General features: G+C 35.8%; 1 protein-coding gene across 2 annotated transcripts; it reads left to right on the top strand.

The window, feature by feature from the left end:
* The first annotated feature begins 141 nt into the window (after window positions 1-141).
* LOC125646520 (kyphoscoliosis peptidase-like) lies at window positions 142-18427 on the top strand. Of its 2 annotated transcripts, none has more exons than XM_056142521.1 (6): window positions 142-459; window positions 5652-6404; window positions 6551-6633; window positions 6737-6852; window positions 7219-7335; window positions 16787-18427. In XM_056142521.1, the coding sequence occupies exons 1-6, from the start codon at window positions 255-257 to the stop codon at window positions 18105-18107; spliced, it is 2595 nt and encodes an 864-aa protein (XP_055998496.1). In that variant the 5' UTR covers window positions 142-254; the 3' UTR covers window positions 18108-18427. The 2 variants fall into 2 exon arrangements, with proteins under 2 accessions (XP_055998496.1, XP_055998497.1); XM_056142522.1 differs by having other exon boundaries at window positions 191-459; window positions 5655-6404.
* The last annotated feature ends 392 nt before the right edge of the window (window positions 18428-18819 follow it).

Genomic DNA, 18819 nt, shown 5'->3' with positions numbered 1-18819 from the left:
GTAGGTTCATTAGCCCTGTCCATGAGAGTTTTAATTAATACACCAATCGATACACAAGCCAATCAATAAAACATACCGATCGTCGATACGTGGACCTGTCTTTAATCCTTATATCAATCAGAATTTAAACCCGAATAATATGTTAATCATTTGCTTCGAAGAAGAAGTTTAAAATTACTGGAAAAAGGAAGTGATCTAAATGTGTATATATAATCTGAGTTCTAAAGAAATTGTTTTAGTAGTCAAATGTAGATATGGGTTGTTGCAGTAGTGTATCGAATAACAAAGTTAGAAATAATGACCATCCAATTGAAAATGATAGAACTGGTGGACAGCGGGTTGTCAACAGTGCGAAAAATAGAAAAGGGTCCAAAGACCAAACAGAAAAGCAATCCCAACTAGGTGAAAAGGAAAGCATAGGAAAGCAATATGATATTTTGCCAGGTGAAAATACGGAAGGTAAGCATATATTGAGAGAAAATTTAGAACGACTTTTTATTGAAAGGCAGTGTAGCTAAATGTTGACTAACGTCATAAAATATGCAATTCTAAAATGAAAATGGTTTATGAAAAAAAAAGCTTAAAAAGTCCCAAATTCGTCATAACAAAAAATACGACATATTTTTAAATTAAGACCGGGGAACATTAAGTGGCAAGAAGTGAAATATATATAGAGCACTTGTGATGTTCACCTGTAACAGTCAAAACATTTGACGTCACAATGCTAACTCAACGCGGATTGAAAAGAACTAAGCTTATCGCCGCGCACGGATGGGAGCATTTTTCAGTACGGACTCCCTTTAGCCTTAGTACAGAAGTCCTCGAAGCTCGCGTTTCATACTTCACTGCATTCTTTGTTCTCACATCTTCAAATATGAGGAATGATTCATCATTATTGTAGTATATGTATTTCTAATGTACACTCGGCAAGGATTGATTGATTGATTAAATATTGTTTAACGTCCCTCTCGAGAATATTTCACTCATATGGAGACGCAACCACTGCCGGTGAAGGGCTGCAAAATTTAGGCCTATGCTCGGCGCTTATGGCCTTTGAGCAGGGAGGGATCTTTATCGTGTCACACCTGCTGTGACACGGGACCTCGGTTTTTGCGGTCTCATCGAAGGACTGCCCCATGTAGTCGCCTTCTACGACAAGCAAGGGGTACTGAGGACCTATTCTAACCCGGATCCCCACGGGACTCTCTGCAAGGATGCAAGGAGGAATAAAGTATCGAATGAATGAATGAAGAGGAACATAATTATTAGTGCAATTTTTATAATCCATCTAGCTGATCAAAGAACAATGAGCGGGTAAATAGGCCCGATAAAATAGTTATGTAAAACTTCAACCACGCATGTGACTCGTATCTACTCATTATTTAAAGCATATTTGTACGGTTAACATTTCAAGAAAACGCTGTATGTTTACATGCAACTCGATTTACGGAAGAAGAAAAAAACTTTCCTCATTTATGCATATTTACGCATTCTATATTGCTATCACAAAAAAAACAAAACAAAAAAAGAAGAAGCTAATTGCAAAAACTAGCAGCGCTTTCATCGTTATGAATAAGACTGCGTTAAATTATATGTGTATATTGTATATATCATAAACATGAATTAAAAAAAAACAACTCACTAAATTAAATTTCAACACATGCGCTTTCAATTAAAAAAATCCCCAGTCCGAGCTGAAAAATGTATCCACTCGTGCTCGGCGATAAGCTTCTAAGACTCCCAGTGACGTCAAATGTTTTTCAACTGCTTAGATCCGCGCTTCAAGTTAGCATCCACCCATTGCATTGTGACGTCAAATGTTTTGACCGTAACAGCAAACTCCCCGTCGAGGCCTCATTACGTCACCTACGTACAGCTTTGTGAGCAAACGAACTCTGGCGGAAGTTTGCCGTAACAGATGAATATCACGAATATATTTCATTTCTTGCCACTTGATGTTCCCCGGATGTATATTACATTGAACATAAAACTTACAATGTGTAGATTGCTTGTTTAACGTCCCACGTTCAAGAATTTTTTGTTCATATTGAGATGTCACCAGTTGTGAAGAACGACTTAGACCCACAGGGGCTTCTTATCCATTTTGTTCTCAATCTATAATATATAAATATCTAACAAGGGATGACACGAAAATAGGATATTGGTTGTAAACAAAGCTCAAAATCACCTTAGTTCCAAGAAACAGATCGAATCTTCTTATACAAAGGGTTTGGTTTGAACATATTTTATTGCATATATAATATACAAAAGGTTTGAACACAAGTTCTTACAACTTACGAGGTTCTCACCTTAGATTAATTGATAACAATTGTCATAAAACATATGTATAGATAAAATAAATACATGTACATTTAGCATAAAGTGAATTACTATCATGAGAATCTGCCTGAATTAAGTATAAATTTGTGAACAGCATTAAAAATTTTGCTGTTAGTTTCATAACCCAAATTGTCACTGCCCCAAAGTAAAATCCGTGTATCAATAATAGATAATTCTTGTATTTGAAAAAGTTCGTTAAACATAACATTTCTTACTACTGAAAATCTTTTACAAACAAAGAAGAAATGATATGCATCTTCTCTCATACCACAATGACAGTTAGGAGAATTGACAATGTTTTTTCGGTGTAAATCATAGTTCAGCAGACAGTTGTGTCTTAATTTAGTATGAGTTATATTTACTATTCTTTTGCCAAGAAGAAAATGTTTAGGCACTATTGAAATATTGATATTATTAGAAATGTTTCGACGGAACTGACAGATAGAGGTTGTTTTCTTTGCTTCGTTTGCTAAAGAGTTCCATTTGCGAATGGCATCTGGAAAATATGATTTGTTGTATGTTTCTTGCTTAGTTCTAGGAGGTATATAGTCAAATTCGTAACGAGTATTGTAGCGTGATGTATCCTTTCGAAAATTGTCAATGATATCACCTAAATATTGTGATACAAGATTGAGGTGAATTTTATACATTGTCATTAATTTTGCGATTTTCCGTCTTTTGCTTAGTGCTTCCCAACCCGTTTCTAAATATAATGATTCTTTGGATGCAAGAATTGGCAGTCCCGTTACTATTCTAGCTGCATGGAGCTGTACTTTTTCTAACTTTTCAATTTCTGCAGAAGAACATCCATCCCATACGACTGAAGCATATTCTAGTATAGGTCTAACAAAAGTCATATACAATTTAGATAGTTTGTTTCTACATAAAGTGAATTTGAGTTTCCTTAGAAGTCCTAGTTTTTTATACGCATTGTTTACAATATCATTGATATACACAGACCATTTTAAATCATTGGAAAAAGTGAGACCAAGATGTTTGTGGGAAGAAATGAGTTCTAATTGACAATTTTGAAAAAGCAGTTTTGGAATTTCATTATACTTTGCCTTGGTAAAAAATAAAACTTTAGTTTTATTAGGATTAAATTTCAAAAGCCAGTTTTGAGATTTGAGATCATGATTCATAACATTTTCTATATTACATATATTCTTATCTGCATATTGAATTGAATTATCATCTGCGTACAATCTACAAAACGATAACATATTTTGTGCTACATCATTAACATAGATTAAAAACAAGAGCGGTCCCAGTACAGATCCTTGAGGCACTCCAGCATTGATAGTTAAGCTGGATGACAAGCAATATGAGTGAAAATTCTTAAAAGGACGTAAAACAAATAGAACTACAAAAAACAAAAGACTGCGTAAATAAAGCTAAGCATAGGTCTAACACAGGGGAACAAGGGATGACACGAAAATAACATACCGGTTGTAAACAAAGCTCAAAACCACCTTAGTTCCAAGAAACAGATCGAATCTTCCTATCCAAAGGGTGTTAAACATCTTGTAATTCAAGTCCAACGTAGTCCGATCCTTTCATATTTAATTTAATGAGTTTTATAAACGAAAATAATTCAAGCTGTCTGCATTGTCGATCACGCACAGGAAAAGATAATCCTGCAATGAAACTAACATCCAGCTTTCGGAAACTCTCGGGAGTGTTTATATTTATAACGAAAAACCTAGAATTTTTCACACGCAAAATTATGGTATTTAAAACGGGATTTTTTTTTCTTTGTAAGGTAATATTTTAAAAGCAGTGTACAACACACCAGTCTATAAAACTCATTAAATCCAACATAAAAGGATTGGACTACGTTACTTTCATTGCAGGAGTTATCTTTTGCTGTGCGTGATCGACGACAACGCAGACAGCTTGAATTATTTTCGTTTATAAAACTCATTAAATTAAATATGAAAGGATCGGACTACGTTGGACTTGTATTACGAGATGTTTAACACCCTTTGGATAGGAAGATTCGATCTGTTTCTTGGAACTAAGGTGGTTTTGAGCTTTGTTTACAACCGGTATCTTATTTTCGTGTCATCCCTTGTTCCCCTGTGTTAGACCTATGCTTAGCTTTATTTATGCAGTCTTTTGTTTTTTGTAGTTCTATTTGTTTTACGTCCTTTTAAGAATTTTCACTCATATTGAGACATCACCAATTGTAGGTGAAATACAACAAATGTAGACCTATATATGACACTCAGTGGTCGTTTTCACAAACAATCTTTCGATTAAGATGAAAGTTTCAAAACACTGTAATTTTTTTCCATATAATTCTTCACTCATATATTAAACTAAGTATATACACAGGTGATAAAACTTGCATTCTTACTCGGGGTACAGTTGCACTCAACTGAGTACAAGACAGAGACAAAATATTTACCTTAGTCGTAAGACATTTGTATGAAAATGGCCACAGGGCCGTAGCTGTGAGTGTTATTTAAGGAGGTATGCTACACCAGAGGAATTTGATATGGATGAAAAATTGGAGGATATGTGCAACAATATTTTGAATTGAAAACTTTCAAATTTTATTTAGTCAAAAAATGCTGTTTTAGTTGAAAGCAATTTGAGAAAAATTTAGAACCCCTGTTGGACTCGAACACGCAATCTACAGTTCATCAGTCGACGTGCTAACCTACTGAGCTACTCAGCTAGGCAAGAAATTTTGAAATGAATAGAGAAATATTGCTGATATTTATATTTTCACCAATGTTTTAAAAGGAAGTCAGCCATTACGACGATGTAGAATACCTCCTTAACGTATAAACGCCTTACGTGACACGGGACATACGTTTTCAAGGTCATATCAGAAAGACCCGTGAATACGGTGATTCTCGCCTCTAAGTGCCGAGCGCTTGGCGAAGGAGCAATCACTACCCATGTTAACGTCAATGGCACGATCTGGGCAGTTTGTGTGTATTTTAAATATTTTCTATATATTACACAAAGCCTGTCACTGCAGGAAAAACTGTTGTTGACCTACTTCATGGGTTAGGTATTGTCACAGGTAATACACGACAGAGGAAGTGATGGACCATTCAAACATGAATTTTCGTTTATAGAAGTAAATACTGAAAAGATAGGGGAAAGAACGGTATAGGATTCAAGGCACACAGTGTAGACATTCTCATATTGGTCATCCTACGTGTAGCGACTGCAACGACGTAATACCGAAGCTATGACATAGAAATATCAATGCTAGCACAAATAGTTATTTTGTATTTGTCAGTAATTAAGCATTTTCATCAATCTGTTTTATTTACCATGAACATGTATTGTAGTAGTAAAGAAAGGAAAACAGTCAGAACAACAAGAAACAGATCCAAAGCAAACTGGACGTTTCGAAGACAATAACACAAAAAGAGATGTCCATATCGCTGAGGATAAAGTGAGCAAATCGTGGCAAGAAGAAGAGGATGATGTGGATTCTGGAGACAGTTCTGAGAAAGAGCAAGATGAGATTAGGGCATTAGACCCAAAGACCAACGACGAGGAAGAGGATAATATAAGGAACATTACAAACAACCAAGTTAGGGTCATAGTAGGAAGGGAAGAAAAACATCTGGAGCATGCAGAAGAAACAGATCAAAAGCAAATTGGACATTTCGAAGACAATAACAGAAAAATAGTAGAAGAGGTCCAAATCTCCGAGGATAAAGTGGACAGAGGAAGACAAGAAGAAGACGATGATGATCAAGACAGTTTTGAAAGCGATGAAGATGGAATTTGGTCATCAGAGCCGAAGACCAACGAAGTAGAAGCAGAGGAAATAAGAGACAGTCAATTTGGGATTGTAGAATCGGAGCAAGAAGAAACAGATCAAAAGCAAACTGGACATTTCCAAGACAATAACAGAAAAATAGGAGACGAGGAGGTCCAAATCTCCGAGGATAAGGCGGACAGAGGAAGACAAGAAAAAGAGAACGATGTGAATTATGAAGACAGTTCTGAAAAAGAGGACGATGTGGATTATGAAGACAGTTCTGAAAAAGAGGACGATGTGGCTTATGAAGACAGTTCTGAAAAAGACAAAGGTGAAAATCTTGTCATTTAAGGCGAAGACTAATGAGGAAAAATAAAAATAAAAAATAAAATCGGATATGGTACATTTTTTGTCCATATATTTGAAAAGTAAACTGTTTTTTGTGTGCAGAAGGTTTGTAATACCATTGTTTTGCAGAAAAAAGAGAAGATTACATCAGTCCAAATGTCCGAGAAGAAAAAGAGGACGATTTTACTCAAATAGATCAGCATGCTTTAAATGTAAGGTATCAAATATTATCTTAAGTGTCGTTGTCGGTCAGTGGAATAACTTTGTAAATTGAATTTAGAGGTTGCAAATGCTTGTTTTTATTTGCTTTCAAAGGCTCCACAAGAAGTTCGAAAATCAGTCCCCACAGTAGTAGAATATCTTCTGAAATCGGCCACGTCTGACAGAGGGAAAGCTCGGGCTTTCTTTGTGTGGATTGCGGACAACATACAGTTAATCTCATTTATACTTACTTCACACCTTTAAAAAACTGATACTGTACACAGGGTTATTTTCGCCCTGTGTTATTTTCGCCCCGTGTTATTTTCGCCTTTCTACACTTGCAGACAGTTTCGTCCAGTTTTAAATTCGCCCAGACACAGTTGTGTTAAAAGAGAGATAAGAGAAGAAAACAGTTTTGCTCACTCTTAAATTGGCCCAGTGACAAGGGCGAAAGGGACGAAAATAAAACGGGGATAAATTTCCTTGCATACAGTATATCTAATGATTTTTTTTATTGAATAAATTGTCATTAGATAGGAAAAAACTGAGTACATATCCATTTGCACACTCACTGCCTTCGTTTGTTTTCCTTTCAGGTACGACACAGAGTCTTACTTCAGTGGGGATTACAAAAATGTCAATGCTGATTCTGTTTTGAAATCAGGATCTTCAGTTTGCAGTGGATACGCTAATTTGTTTCAAGAGATGTGCAAGTAAGAATTGTGTAATCTCCATTAAGAACTTATTCAATGGGATCTCCATCTGAGCTAAAACATCAAGTGAGCTTTTCTGATCACTTTTTGTCAGTCATCTGTCTGTCCGTAAAGTTTTCATATTTTCATCTTGTTTTCCAGAACCGCTGGGCCAATTTCAATCAAACTTGCTACAAATCATTCTTGGGCGAAGGGGATTCAAGTTTGAAGGGTCATGCATGTCGTTTCATAGGGGGAGTTAATCAAGAAGAAACATAAATAGGGTGGGGTCATTCAAAAATCTCAAGAACCATTGGGCCAGAAAAGTTGGTTACAGGAAAGCTTTCGAACATAGCGCAGATTTAAGTTCGTTAAAATCATTTATATGCGAAAATTAGGAAAATCTTTAAAAATGTTTTCAAGAACTGATGGGTCAGAAAAGTTAAAAATTTACATAAAAGCTTCCTGACATAGTGCAGATTCAAGTTTGTTAAAATCATAGCCCTTTGGGGTAAGGTGAGGCAATCTTCTCAACAACCAATGGGCCAGAAAAGCGGAAATTTACTTGAAAGCTTCCTGACACAGAGTAGATTCCAGTTAGGTCCCAGGGGATATTGTGGGGCCACAATAAGGGTTTAAAGTTTTGCATGCTGATGAACGTACATGCAGATAGGAAAGTCTTTTGAAATATTTTTTTCTAGAATCACTGGGTCAGGAAAGTCATCATTTACAAGAAATCTCCCTGACATAGAATAGAATTAAGTTCGTTTAAATCGTGGTCCCCGGGGATAGGGTGGGCACAATAGGGTATCAAAGTTTTAAATGCTGATATATAAATCTTTGAAATATTGCATAAACTATTTAAGCCAGGGCTTTCATATTTTACGGAAAGAACTTTAATGTGATGCATTGGTGTGTGATCTTGTGACCTTGACCTGGAAGTTCGACTTGCTTTTAATAAAATTCTGATCTATTTGATATGTCCTAAATTATTTAGGAAGATCTTTCATATCTTATATATATATTTCTTATGGCAAGATCTTTCATATATATATATATATATAATGACAAGGTCTTTTATATTATATCATGATATATGACCTTGTGACCTTGATCTTACCTAGAACAGCAAGATCATGTTAGTCATATTGGTGTTGAGGCATCTCTGTGTTATGAGAATTCATTGTCAGTTATATTGTGATCCTTTGGAGGCACACAATGGGATAAACATTCCATGGGAATAAAGATTTATGAAATAATTCTTTTAAAAATTGGAATAGCTGATTAATAGCATGACCAAGGTGAATCAGGTGAGCGATATGGTCCATGAGCCTCCCTGTTTTGGTGACTTTCGTACATTCATTTTAATTAACAGTTACCAATGAAGGTCAAATGTCACCAATAATGGAAATGCCTCTAATTGATTACTAGTTAGATAAGTACTTGCTTAAGACTACATACACAGGTTGTTCTGATATAGTTACAGAAGCATTAGTTGCCAGTTGTTACCACATTGATTAAAACCGATTTACCTTGACGGATCTCCATTATATAAAACTTTATTCATCCTGCAACATTTAATAATTATTCAGAAATAATTGCCAAAACATTAGGACTAAAAGTAGGTCAAACAGTTTTCCGGGCTTTTTTCATCATGGATACAGGTATTGCCCTGAAATTTTGTCAAAGGCTTCCTCTTGGAAAAATACAAGTTCAGTTTGCATTTAAACTGGATTGGTCTATCCTTGAGCTACTTTTCAGCTAAAATAGGTCAAACAATTTTCCAGGATTTTTTTTCCATTACGGATACAGGTATTGCCCTGAAATTTAGTCAAAGGCTTCCTCTTAAAGGAATATAAGTTCAGTTTGCATTTCAGCTGGATTGGTCCATCATTGACCTACTTTTTGGAAAAAATAGGTCAAACAGTTTTCCGGGCTTTTTCCCCCATTATGGATACAGGTATTGCTCTGATATTTAGTCAAAGGCTTCCTCTCAGAGTACAAGTTCAGTTTGCATTTCAGCTGGATTGGTCCATCCTTGACCTACTTTTTTTGGAAAAAATAGGTCAAACAATTTTCCGGACTTTTCATTACGGATACAGATATTGCCCTGATATTTTGTCAAATGCTTCCTTTCAAAGGAATACAAGTTCAGATTACAATTCAGCTGGATTGGTCCATTCTTGACCTACTTTTTGGAAAAAATAGGTCAAACAGTTTTCCGGGCTTTTTTTTTTTTTTTATTACGGATACAAATATTGCCCTGATATTTAATCAAAGGCTTCCTCTCGGAGGAAGACAGGTGCAGTTAACATTTCAGCTGGATTGGCGCACTATGACCTACAGTACTTTAGGGGTAGAAGTATGTCAACCAGTTTTCCAGATTTTTTTTGGTATGGTCACAGGTATTGCTCTGAAATTTAGTCACAACCTCAGTCAGAGAAATACATAATCAGTTCACATTTCAAACATTTCAACTTCATTGGTGCACCATGACTTACTTTAGGGCTAAAATTAGATCAAATGGTTTCCTGGACTTTGTATCATCATAGATAGATATTGCACCGACATTTTGTCACAACCTCACTCTCAGAGAAATATATAATCAGTTCACATGTCAGATGGATTGGTGCACCATGACCCACTTTAAGGCTTTTCTATTCAAAATGTGTGTTGTATCAATTCAGAGTGCATAATATGCTTCCAGGTAAAATGTCACTGTCCAACGGGCGTATATTGTACCGTTTGCGGTACTCTTGTTAATCCCTATTTAAAGCGCGTAGCTGCTTTATTGCCACCAGTTGGATTTTGCTTTCGTCATCGCGTTTCCGGTTTATCGCCACCTAAAGGCAAATTTATGCATCACTGTAGTAAAGAGGTCGTGTTTAAAGTAGTCGTAATTTTGCAACCGATCTAGTACGGGGTTTACATTCATATCCGCAGGGGAAATTTTTTTCCGGAAATACAGTTTGTTGGACAGTGGATAAAATATGTATAAAAAGGTGACATTTTTGCCCTCATTCTGGGGGAAAGTGAGATACAGAAGCAGGTCATTATTCAGTTCAAATTCCCGTTTGAACCTGCGTCTGTTATAATTAAAGTAATTTATTAAGATATACAAAATTTAAAAATCAATACAAATCTGTACATGAAACCGTTTTGGCTAGGGTGCCTTTGCATTATAACCTTGCATAGCGGTTAGAGGTCAAGGAAATCGCATCTATAGATAGAAGCCACGTCATTAAGCTATACACGAGTCATGAGGGTTTTCCATTTGTGGTTTGACTGCTATTCCGACTCAGTAAAAATTTTGTCCGACACAGCAAAAATGTGTGCAACACTTTAAAAAATTTAACTACACAGTAAGATCCGCGTCGATCGTGAACGAGAAAGAACTTGTGTACGATTATGTTTTGACAGCGAAGGACAGAGATCGGTGTCTCAGAGGGACGATATTGCTTAACTGATTACACCTCCCCCGATCATATATGTAAGTAGGTCATGCAGAAATTTAAAGCATGTAACGATGTTAGGCTTACCTTACCATTTCTAAACGACCAAGATATTCTTCAGAATCATCGTCAACACAATCAAATTTGATTTCGTTTTTCAGTTTCAAAAATGAGACTGAGAATAATGATCTTTGGGGAGGGAAAAAGACAAAAGGTTAAACATTATAGGTCTGCGTTTACGGAAAACAATGCCCCGGTTTCAAGTCTTCAAAACTACTGAAATACATATGGTTAGAACAAGTGTTAGATAAACGTTGCCATTGTGTCAAGCATGAATGTAAAATGGTTTGCGGTCCACACCACGCTACACGCAATGAAAAGTAATCGTGTTTTTTATTTGTTTGTACTTCAAACAAACAATTGACAATGACAAGTATATGCTTCATGTATTTCCAAACATAAAAATTTAATGTCGTTGTTCCCCGTCCCCACATTTTGTTTTCGTTGAACGATCTTTTCACATAAAAAATGCATATAGTTTTTCGGCGAGATGCCTCTTCATAATTTTTCACAGGAACAATATTAGTAGTGAAGATTTTTATTAAAGATCATGGAGACCGATACCCTCTCCAGGTCTGGAATATGATGATACCAAATAGATATGGTATATAGTCCGTGTATGAGTTTACAGCATTTTTAGATATGAAGGTGATTTGATTATGGAAATTTCACTGGCTTAGACTCCCTAAGCTAAACTTGTTGATATTAGACTGGTTCTGCCTATTCCGCAATCTCTTTATTAATTAAGGGGCCAGTCAAGCTTAGTTGCGTATAACAGAGCGGTTTCAACATTACCGTTTGAAAATTACTTTTGTATTAACTTTTAAGTGCTTAGCTTGGGATTCTCATTGAGCTTATAGGGGCCTCCGTGGCCGAGTGGTTAGTGCATCACGCTCAAAATCTCACGGCCTCTCACCTCTGGTCGGCGCGGGTTCGAATCCTGCTGCTCGCGCCGGTAAGTGAGAAAGTTTCCCAGTTTACTTTCGGAAGGTCGGTGGTCTCTTCCCAGGTACATGTATATTGTGTCTGGGTTCTCTCTTCCACCAATAAAAACTGGGCGCCACGAGATAACTGAGAAATTGTTGAGTGTGGCGGAAATCAGCAAAACAACCAATCAATCATTGAGCTTATACATTTACATATGTTGTAAATATTGTATGTTTATTGCGAGTCACTTCTGTTACGTTTTCCCCCCATATTTATAGAACTCCTACACAAGCTTTTGCTTTTTTCCCCTATATCCTGATCAGGTAAACGGAGTTATCCGTAGTCAAAATCATGGTGCCAAGAGCGGCCTAACAATCGGCATGAAACACGCCAGACAGCATTTGACCCAATGATGGGTTGTATTGACGAACTATATCACATGTATGATGAACATCTTTTTTTAAATTACTTCCTAAATTTTGTTTTCAATTATACATGTATTTATTTGACTTATTTGGATTCACATTCCCTCCATCCTGATTTTGAATTGAAATCAACTTCATTATTGATTACAAAAAATAATTCGACTTTCATGGTTTGATTGTTGTATACAGATAGCACTGGACTCTGTAGTACAAGTCATACAGATGCATGTTTATGTATGCATTTAAATGATTTCTGGATGTAAAGTGTTTCATAGACCTGCATTATTATGTTGGTGTGTTTTGACATGAATACTCAAATTTATCCCATTAAGATAAATGCAGTTATTGATCATGAGAATGACGATTTTGACATGCTTGAATATTCTGAAGTACAATTCAATTTTTCCGGAATTTTGCGGTCCTTACTCCTCTTACATTTTACACAGTAGCCTAATAATCTTTTGGAAGATGATTGCTGGTGTCCTATAGATGTGCAATAAGGTTTTGGAATCTTCATTTTCACCCCTGGAGTCAGATGAGGGTCGAAAAATTACGTTTTTTTGCACAAAAGAACCCTGGTTCCCAGAACTCCTCTTTCATTATAAGCAGTATCCTAATGATCTTTTCGATGATGATTGCTGGTGTCCTGTAGATGTGCAATAAAGTTTTGGAATTTTTATTTTCACCCCTGGGGTCAAATGAGGGTTGAGAAATGTAAAAGTAAACTTGAACATATTTTTTAAATCTAAATATGTGTAATACTTCTGCACTACATTCCTCATATTTGTTAAAATTGTTCAGACTTATGATTGTGTTTTTCTATAAATCATATATCATTTTAATATTTTACTAAAAAATATTACTCCGCTTTAAAAAATCAAAAGCTGATTAAATGTTAAAATTGTTTATCTATCTATTTTTGTATTAAAGTAGTAAAACTGATGAAAAAAAATACAGACACATAAATATGTATACTGATACAAAAATATCATAATAATCATGTCTTCGAAAAGAAATAATAACAAGCAAAACACCCCAATCCCCTAACAAACAATCAAAAATAAAAGAAAGAAAGAAAAGGAAAGAAAAACAATTAAAAAAAAAAAAAAAAAAAATAACCAAAAAAAAAAACAAACAAAAAAACCCCCCAGTTTCCAGGGTGGCTCATTATTATTTTGATTTTGAGTGGGGGTTCCATTCCCCTAAACTGTTAATCATTATTCTCACTTTAGTAACCACCGATGCATACCAATTCATATTTGGTGATACTTCATTTTAATTAAATGTAAATAATTATACTCCCATAAAATATTCCTTCCACAACTCCTTTTCAAACAGATTTTATTTTTTCTTAAGTTATGATTTATTTACATGTATATGAAATACTAATATAAAGAGGCCCAGGTGCACTAAATTACCGCTATATTTTCAAAATTACCGACAAATACTGCCTCATGCTTAGATAGTATAGTACTGTATACATTACCGCTATAATTATATTTATGCATTACTGCAGCAATGTCACTTAACTTAGCCACCATCTAATGCATGTTAATGTATAAAATAAGTAAAACATCTGAAATCGGCATGAAAATATGTAAGTAGTAATGTATACCCCCCGGAAGCCCATCGGCTACATTCTCATCTGAGGATTTTATGCTTAATTTAATCATGTATAATCAAGTAAATTATGAAATAACGATTGTGGCTTCTTTGCCAGTAACACCAATATGACGAAGAGTATATTTAAAGGCAAACACTTGTGTGCGGGTATTACTGTCTTATGACAGCATCTAGTTTTATTTGTATTCTAAAAATGTTTCATACACTATTAAACTGGAACACAACAGTAAGTTATTTATTAGATATTATTTCTTGTGAATGATGATGGGCTTCAAAGTGTTCATTCATTTCTATTGTAATTGATCAGCGCTCGTTGTGTAATAACAACTGAACACCTTTTACCGAAAACTAACATTACACCTGTTTACACATTTTCAACAAAACTTGACAAAGAAGTAGGTACAGTTTCTACAGTCATCTGGCCCAAAATATTGATGATTTCACTTGGAGCTCAAATCCTGGCATTCAATTAAGGAATAGTTTAGCAAACCCAAAATTCACTCAGTTTGATCAGCAAAATGATTTGTGTCATATGACGAGAGCTTGAAGTTGGCATAAAATTGCAAAAATGCCGTTTTCAATGAAAATATCCACAAATTCAGGTGGTTTTCCTTTTAGAAAACATACAGCGCATGCGTCGAGCAAATTCATATTGAAGCATGTTTTTCATCTCAAAATAATACACAATATATATCATTTTCATTTTGCTCGACAAATGCGCACATCTTTTCCTGAGCAATAATTTGTATGACATTTGACAGTTTTCAGGCTTATTTTGAGAAAAAGGCGAGAAATGTCTTATTCATGATGTCATAATGCTATCCATTTAGGACTATCATTCTGATTTTGTTGACATAGTATACCTGGCGTTTATTTTACTTTCTTAAAACGCTGATTAAGGTTAATTCCAGATACATTTTATAGAGAGAAATTTTTTGGGCCTTTTTATGTATACAACCGTACCTTGTTCTTTTCAAAACTATTCTTCTCTACAACATCACATCTGTAAGGAAAAAAAATGCATAGTCATGTAGAGCATTTCATGATCGAGGGGGGGGGGGGGGGGGGGGGGGCAAACTGGGTATATAATGTTTATGTGTAAAATATTTGAATAACATCGCCTTTAATGCTATTGATTGATTGTTTCTTGTTTAATGTTCTTCTCGAGAATTTTTAATTCATATGGAGACCTCACCAAAACCGGTGAAGGGCTTCAAATTTAGGCATATGCTTGGCACTTACGGCCATTGACCAGTGAGGGTTCTTTAGCGTGTCACACCTACTGTGACACGGGACATTCGTTTTTAAGGTCATCTCCGAGGACCCGTGACATTCACACCTGATGCCCAGCGTTTTGCGATGAAACTGTCACTACCTGTTTTAATGACCTAGGTCTGTCGCGGCCGGGCTTCGAACCCCGACCGTCCGCATACAGGGCGAATGCTCTACCTCTAGACCACCGCAGCGGTGGTAATGCTATTGATACTAAATTCTTATTATATAGATATGTATAAGGTGTCCTTTACCAAAATTGTAAATTTCATGATCCAAGGACAGGGTTTTAGTTCCGGGTAGGTCCAAAATTATCATAGTGACCATTGTTTTTAACATCATATAAAGTTTATTTTTCAACATGGTGAAAAGTTTCAGGACATTGTTTCCCATCCATATTTGTTATTTCCTTACAGAACATGTATTATGTAGTTGTGCGGAAATAAAGAATTACGCATGATTTTTTTTTTTTTACTGTTGTTCCTGCTCATTAACATTACAGACAGAATTCATAAAGTCAGCTTAGCGCTTTTCAGTACTTTCAGTACTTTGATCATAAGCTATTGTTCCTTAGCTTTAATTGCCTTGTTTAACGCTGTTGTTCTTTTATTGTTTAACAATGTTGCCTCTTTAATTTGATACTCCCTACGTTGCAGCTAATGTCGCTTAGAATTTGCTCTCTATCTAACAACTAATCTATGATTTGATAATGACACTAGATATTTACACATCTTTATCACATTGTTAGGTGCTCACTTCCAAATCGTAGGACTGGTGTTCGATTATCGACCTGGCACCGCGTCAAACCCATTACTTCTCGTTCGCCATGCATCCGGCATTAATAGTGGTAAATCACGAGTATTTCGGATATGACCTTAAAAAGAATTTTCACTGCCACAACCTCGAACGCCATGTCTGGGTCAAAATTTGTGGCCCTTCACCTCCAGCTGGTGATGTGTTTACATGAATGGGAAGCAGAACAACAAACTGTCCCTTTACATGAACATCTCTGTGAATTCCACAGACAAGGACCTGGTGCTATAGTAAAAATACGGAAACAAGACAATTCTATTTCGACAATCTTAAAATGTTTTTAACCCATCGCGGTGTCTCAGTGAATATAGCGTTCATTTCTGACCTGGAGATTGTGGGATCGATTTAACGTACCTCACTACTAGTTACCATAGCTCTTTCGCCAAGCACGTGACTTTTCGAAGTGAGAGTATCGGGGCCTTCGGATTTAAACTTTAAAATTGAGGTCCCACACTACGACAGGTGCTTGCTGGGGATAATATTCGAATGCTTCATGTAATAAAGAAACCATATAAGGCTTATTTGTCAAGATCCCACCCCTCTCCCCTTTATAGGTCCTTATATAATCGTAATCGATCAATCAATCCAGTTTAATTTGATCATCTTTACGGGTTCAGTTTCAGTCACACTTCTTGCATCACGGTCATTGAACTGCAAGTTAAAACGGAGGGGTGTGATTGAAAAAATCATCTATATCCTGAACAGGCTGAAATCACAAAGTCGGTGTAAAAGCATCCTTGAGTGTAAATTTTCTTTAGTTCTTCCAAGTTTAGAGAGAGGGCAAAAGCAAATTCGGGGACTTAAGTATTCTATAACAGTGTATCTACACTTACTTGATAAAATTACATCAACATTGAATAATTAAACGGATTTTTTCATATTCCTTCAATTAAATTTCAGATTGGCTGGGCTTTCAGTGGAGGTAATTTCGGGATTTTCGAAGGGATATAGTTATTCACCTGAAAAACCTTTGACGCCTACAACACAAACCGACCATGCATGGAACGCAGTTCTCATTGAGAACTCCTGGAGGTTTGTGGAGTGCACCTGGGGGGCGGGATATCTAGACCGGAGCGGAAAATTTCAGAAACGTTTTAGTGATTTCTATTTTCTAACAGATCCTAAGCATTTTATTTCTGCCCATTTCCCGTGGAAATCTGGTGACCTGGAGTACTGCAACAAATGGCAGCTTCTTGATCATCCCATTACTTTAAAACAATTCAACAAAATGCTAAAATTAGAGGACAATGCAATGATGTGGGATATTTCTCCCTTGTCACATACTGAGGGTGTCATAGAGGCCCATGAAGAGGTGGATATTATTATTAAAGATAAACTGGAGCGTCTCTGTGGTACATCTGTGAAGTTTTACAATTGTAAAACTGGAAAATCGTTTGATGAATACACATTCCTGCGGAGAGAAAATCCGAAAACAATAGCCGTTTCTCTTCGACCTCCTTCAAATGGCACGTACCAGTTGAACGTTTATGGTAAAATCGACCAATTAGAAAAATCACATGGCCAATTGATGAGTTACGTAATCAAATTTTCAAATGTTACTACCGATAGCAATCCATACCCGTTCAATCATGGACAGATGTGGGGAATGAGTTTGGAGGCATTTGAAAATGGATTCCAAGCAGCGGATAGGTACAATATACCAACAAAACTGCGAAGTGAAAATGGTTACATTGACTTAAAGTTGAACACAACCAGAAACCTCCCAACTATCGCTAAAATTGAGCCTGCTACAAAACAACTGCCTGGAGATAAAAGGAGATATTGTCTGGTTTCCAGCACTGATAGCGAATTGAATATTCTAGCTTGCTTTCCCGTCAGAGATTTGTACAAGTTAGAAGTGATGTGTCAAAGAGTTGAAGGAGATGAAAAGTATCATCAAATGGCTCTATTTTTAATTGATTGTACAAAACCAGCAGACCCAGGCCTACCCTATCCTGCAACTTATTCTTCTACCCAGGAATACCGCTGTAAACTGATTGAACCTTTAGAAGGACAACTTCCGGCAAATTCAAGCGTAACTTGCCGCTTTCAGTCGCCGCTAGTCTATAAGGCAATGGTGGCTAAAACGAAAATGAAACAAGACGGAGACGAGTGGTGGGCAACAGTAACAACTCCAGGCGTGGGTGAAAAATTTAAAATTTCTGGAAATGTATCAGATGAAAACATATATTACAGCCTTTTTGAATATGACATTGTATAGGTACTCATACTGCAAAGTAATTTTCTTTATAATGAGTTGTTAAATCGTTACCAGCCATGCGATCTTTGGTCCAAATGATGTATTTATCAAAAAAAGAGATATATGCTTAAAAATGACAATGATGTTTGCCTTATTGACCATTGAATACTGTATGGACGTGTCTTGCCTAGTTGCAGAAATATGATATTATGAATATGACACATTGTGGTGTAAATAATGTTCATTTACGAGAATTCAAAGCCATTAATGTACATAATATGAAGTCTCTGCTAAACATCTTTTGTGATTTTCGGTAATCAGAATAAATATGTTTTTGTCAATGTTTGTCTTAAATCTGTAGGCATTATGTTTACCAACAATTACCATACAAAATATTTCCTTACATTGTTTGTTACTATAGAAAGCAGTGCTAGTAGAAAAATCACAAAATTAGTTACTTGGCAAAATATTTCAACTCAGTGAAGATACACTGCCATTATCCATGTGGTAAAACCCCATATTAGATTTTTAAAGCTGTAAGTTATATGTAATATAGAAATATTGCAGCTTAGCAGCACAGTTTGTGAAAACAGACCTTTTAATTTATTCAAATGAATTATCACGATAGCATTAAGTACACTTAAGAATACATAAAACATGGAACGTTATAAAATGGTGCCTGATATTATAATCATTAGAACTATCGTGATTCGCTGAATTTCCGTAGAAGTGA

Source organism: Ostrea edulis, chromosome 6 (genome assembly GCF_947568905.1).
Source record: "Ostrea edulis chromosome 6, xbOstEdul1.1, whole genome shotgun sequence".
Lineage (NCBI taxonomy): Eukaryota > Metazoa > Mollusca > Bivalvia > Ostreida > Ostreidae > Ostrea > Ostrea edulis.
Note: the sequence above shows the minus strand (reverse complement) of the source record. Positions and strands in the feature narration are given on the sequence as shown.

What these genes read in the sequence shown, in the direction of transcription:
- LOC125646520 (XM_056142521.1), top strand. Translation starts at nt 255, where the DNA reads ATGGGTTGTTGCAGTAGTGTATCGAATAACAAAGTTAGAAATAATGAC. An exon ending in TAGATCAGCATGCTTTAAAT is followed by an intron (nt 6,634 to 6,736) that starts GTAAGGTATCAA and finishes TTGCTTTCAAAG; the next exon opens with GCTCCACAAGAAGTTCGAAA. An exon ending in TTGTTTCAAGAGATGTGCAA is followed by an intron (nt 7,336 to 16,786) that starts GTAAGAATTGTG and finishes ATTAAATTTCAG; the next exon opens with ATTGGCTGGGCTTTCAGTGG.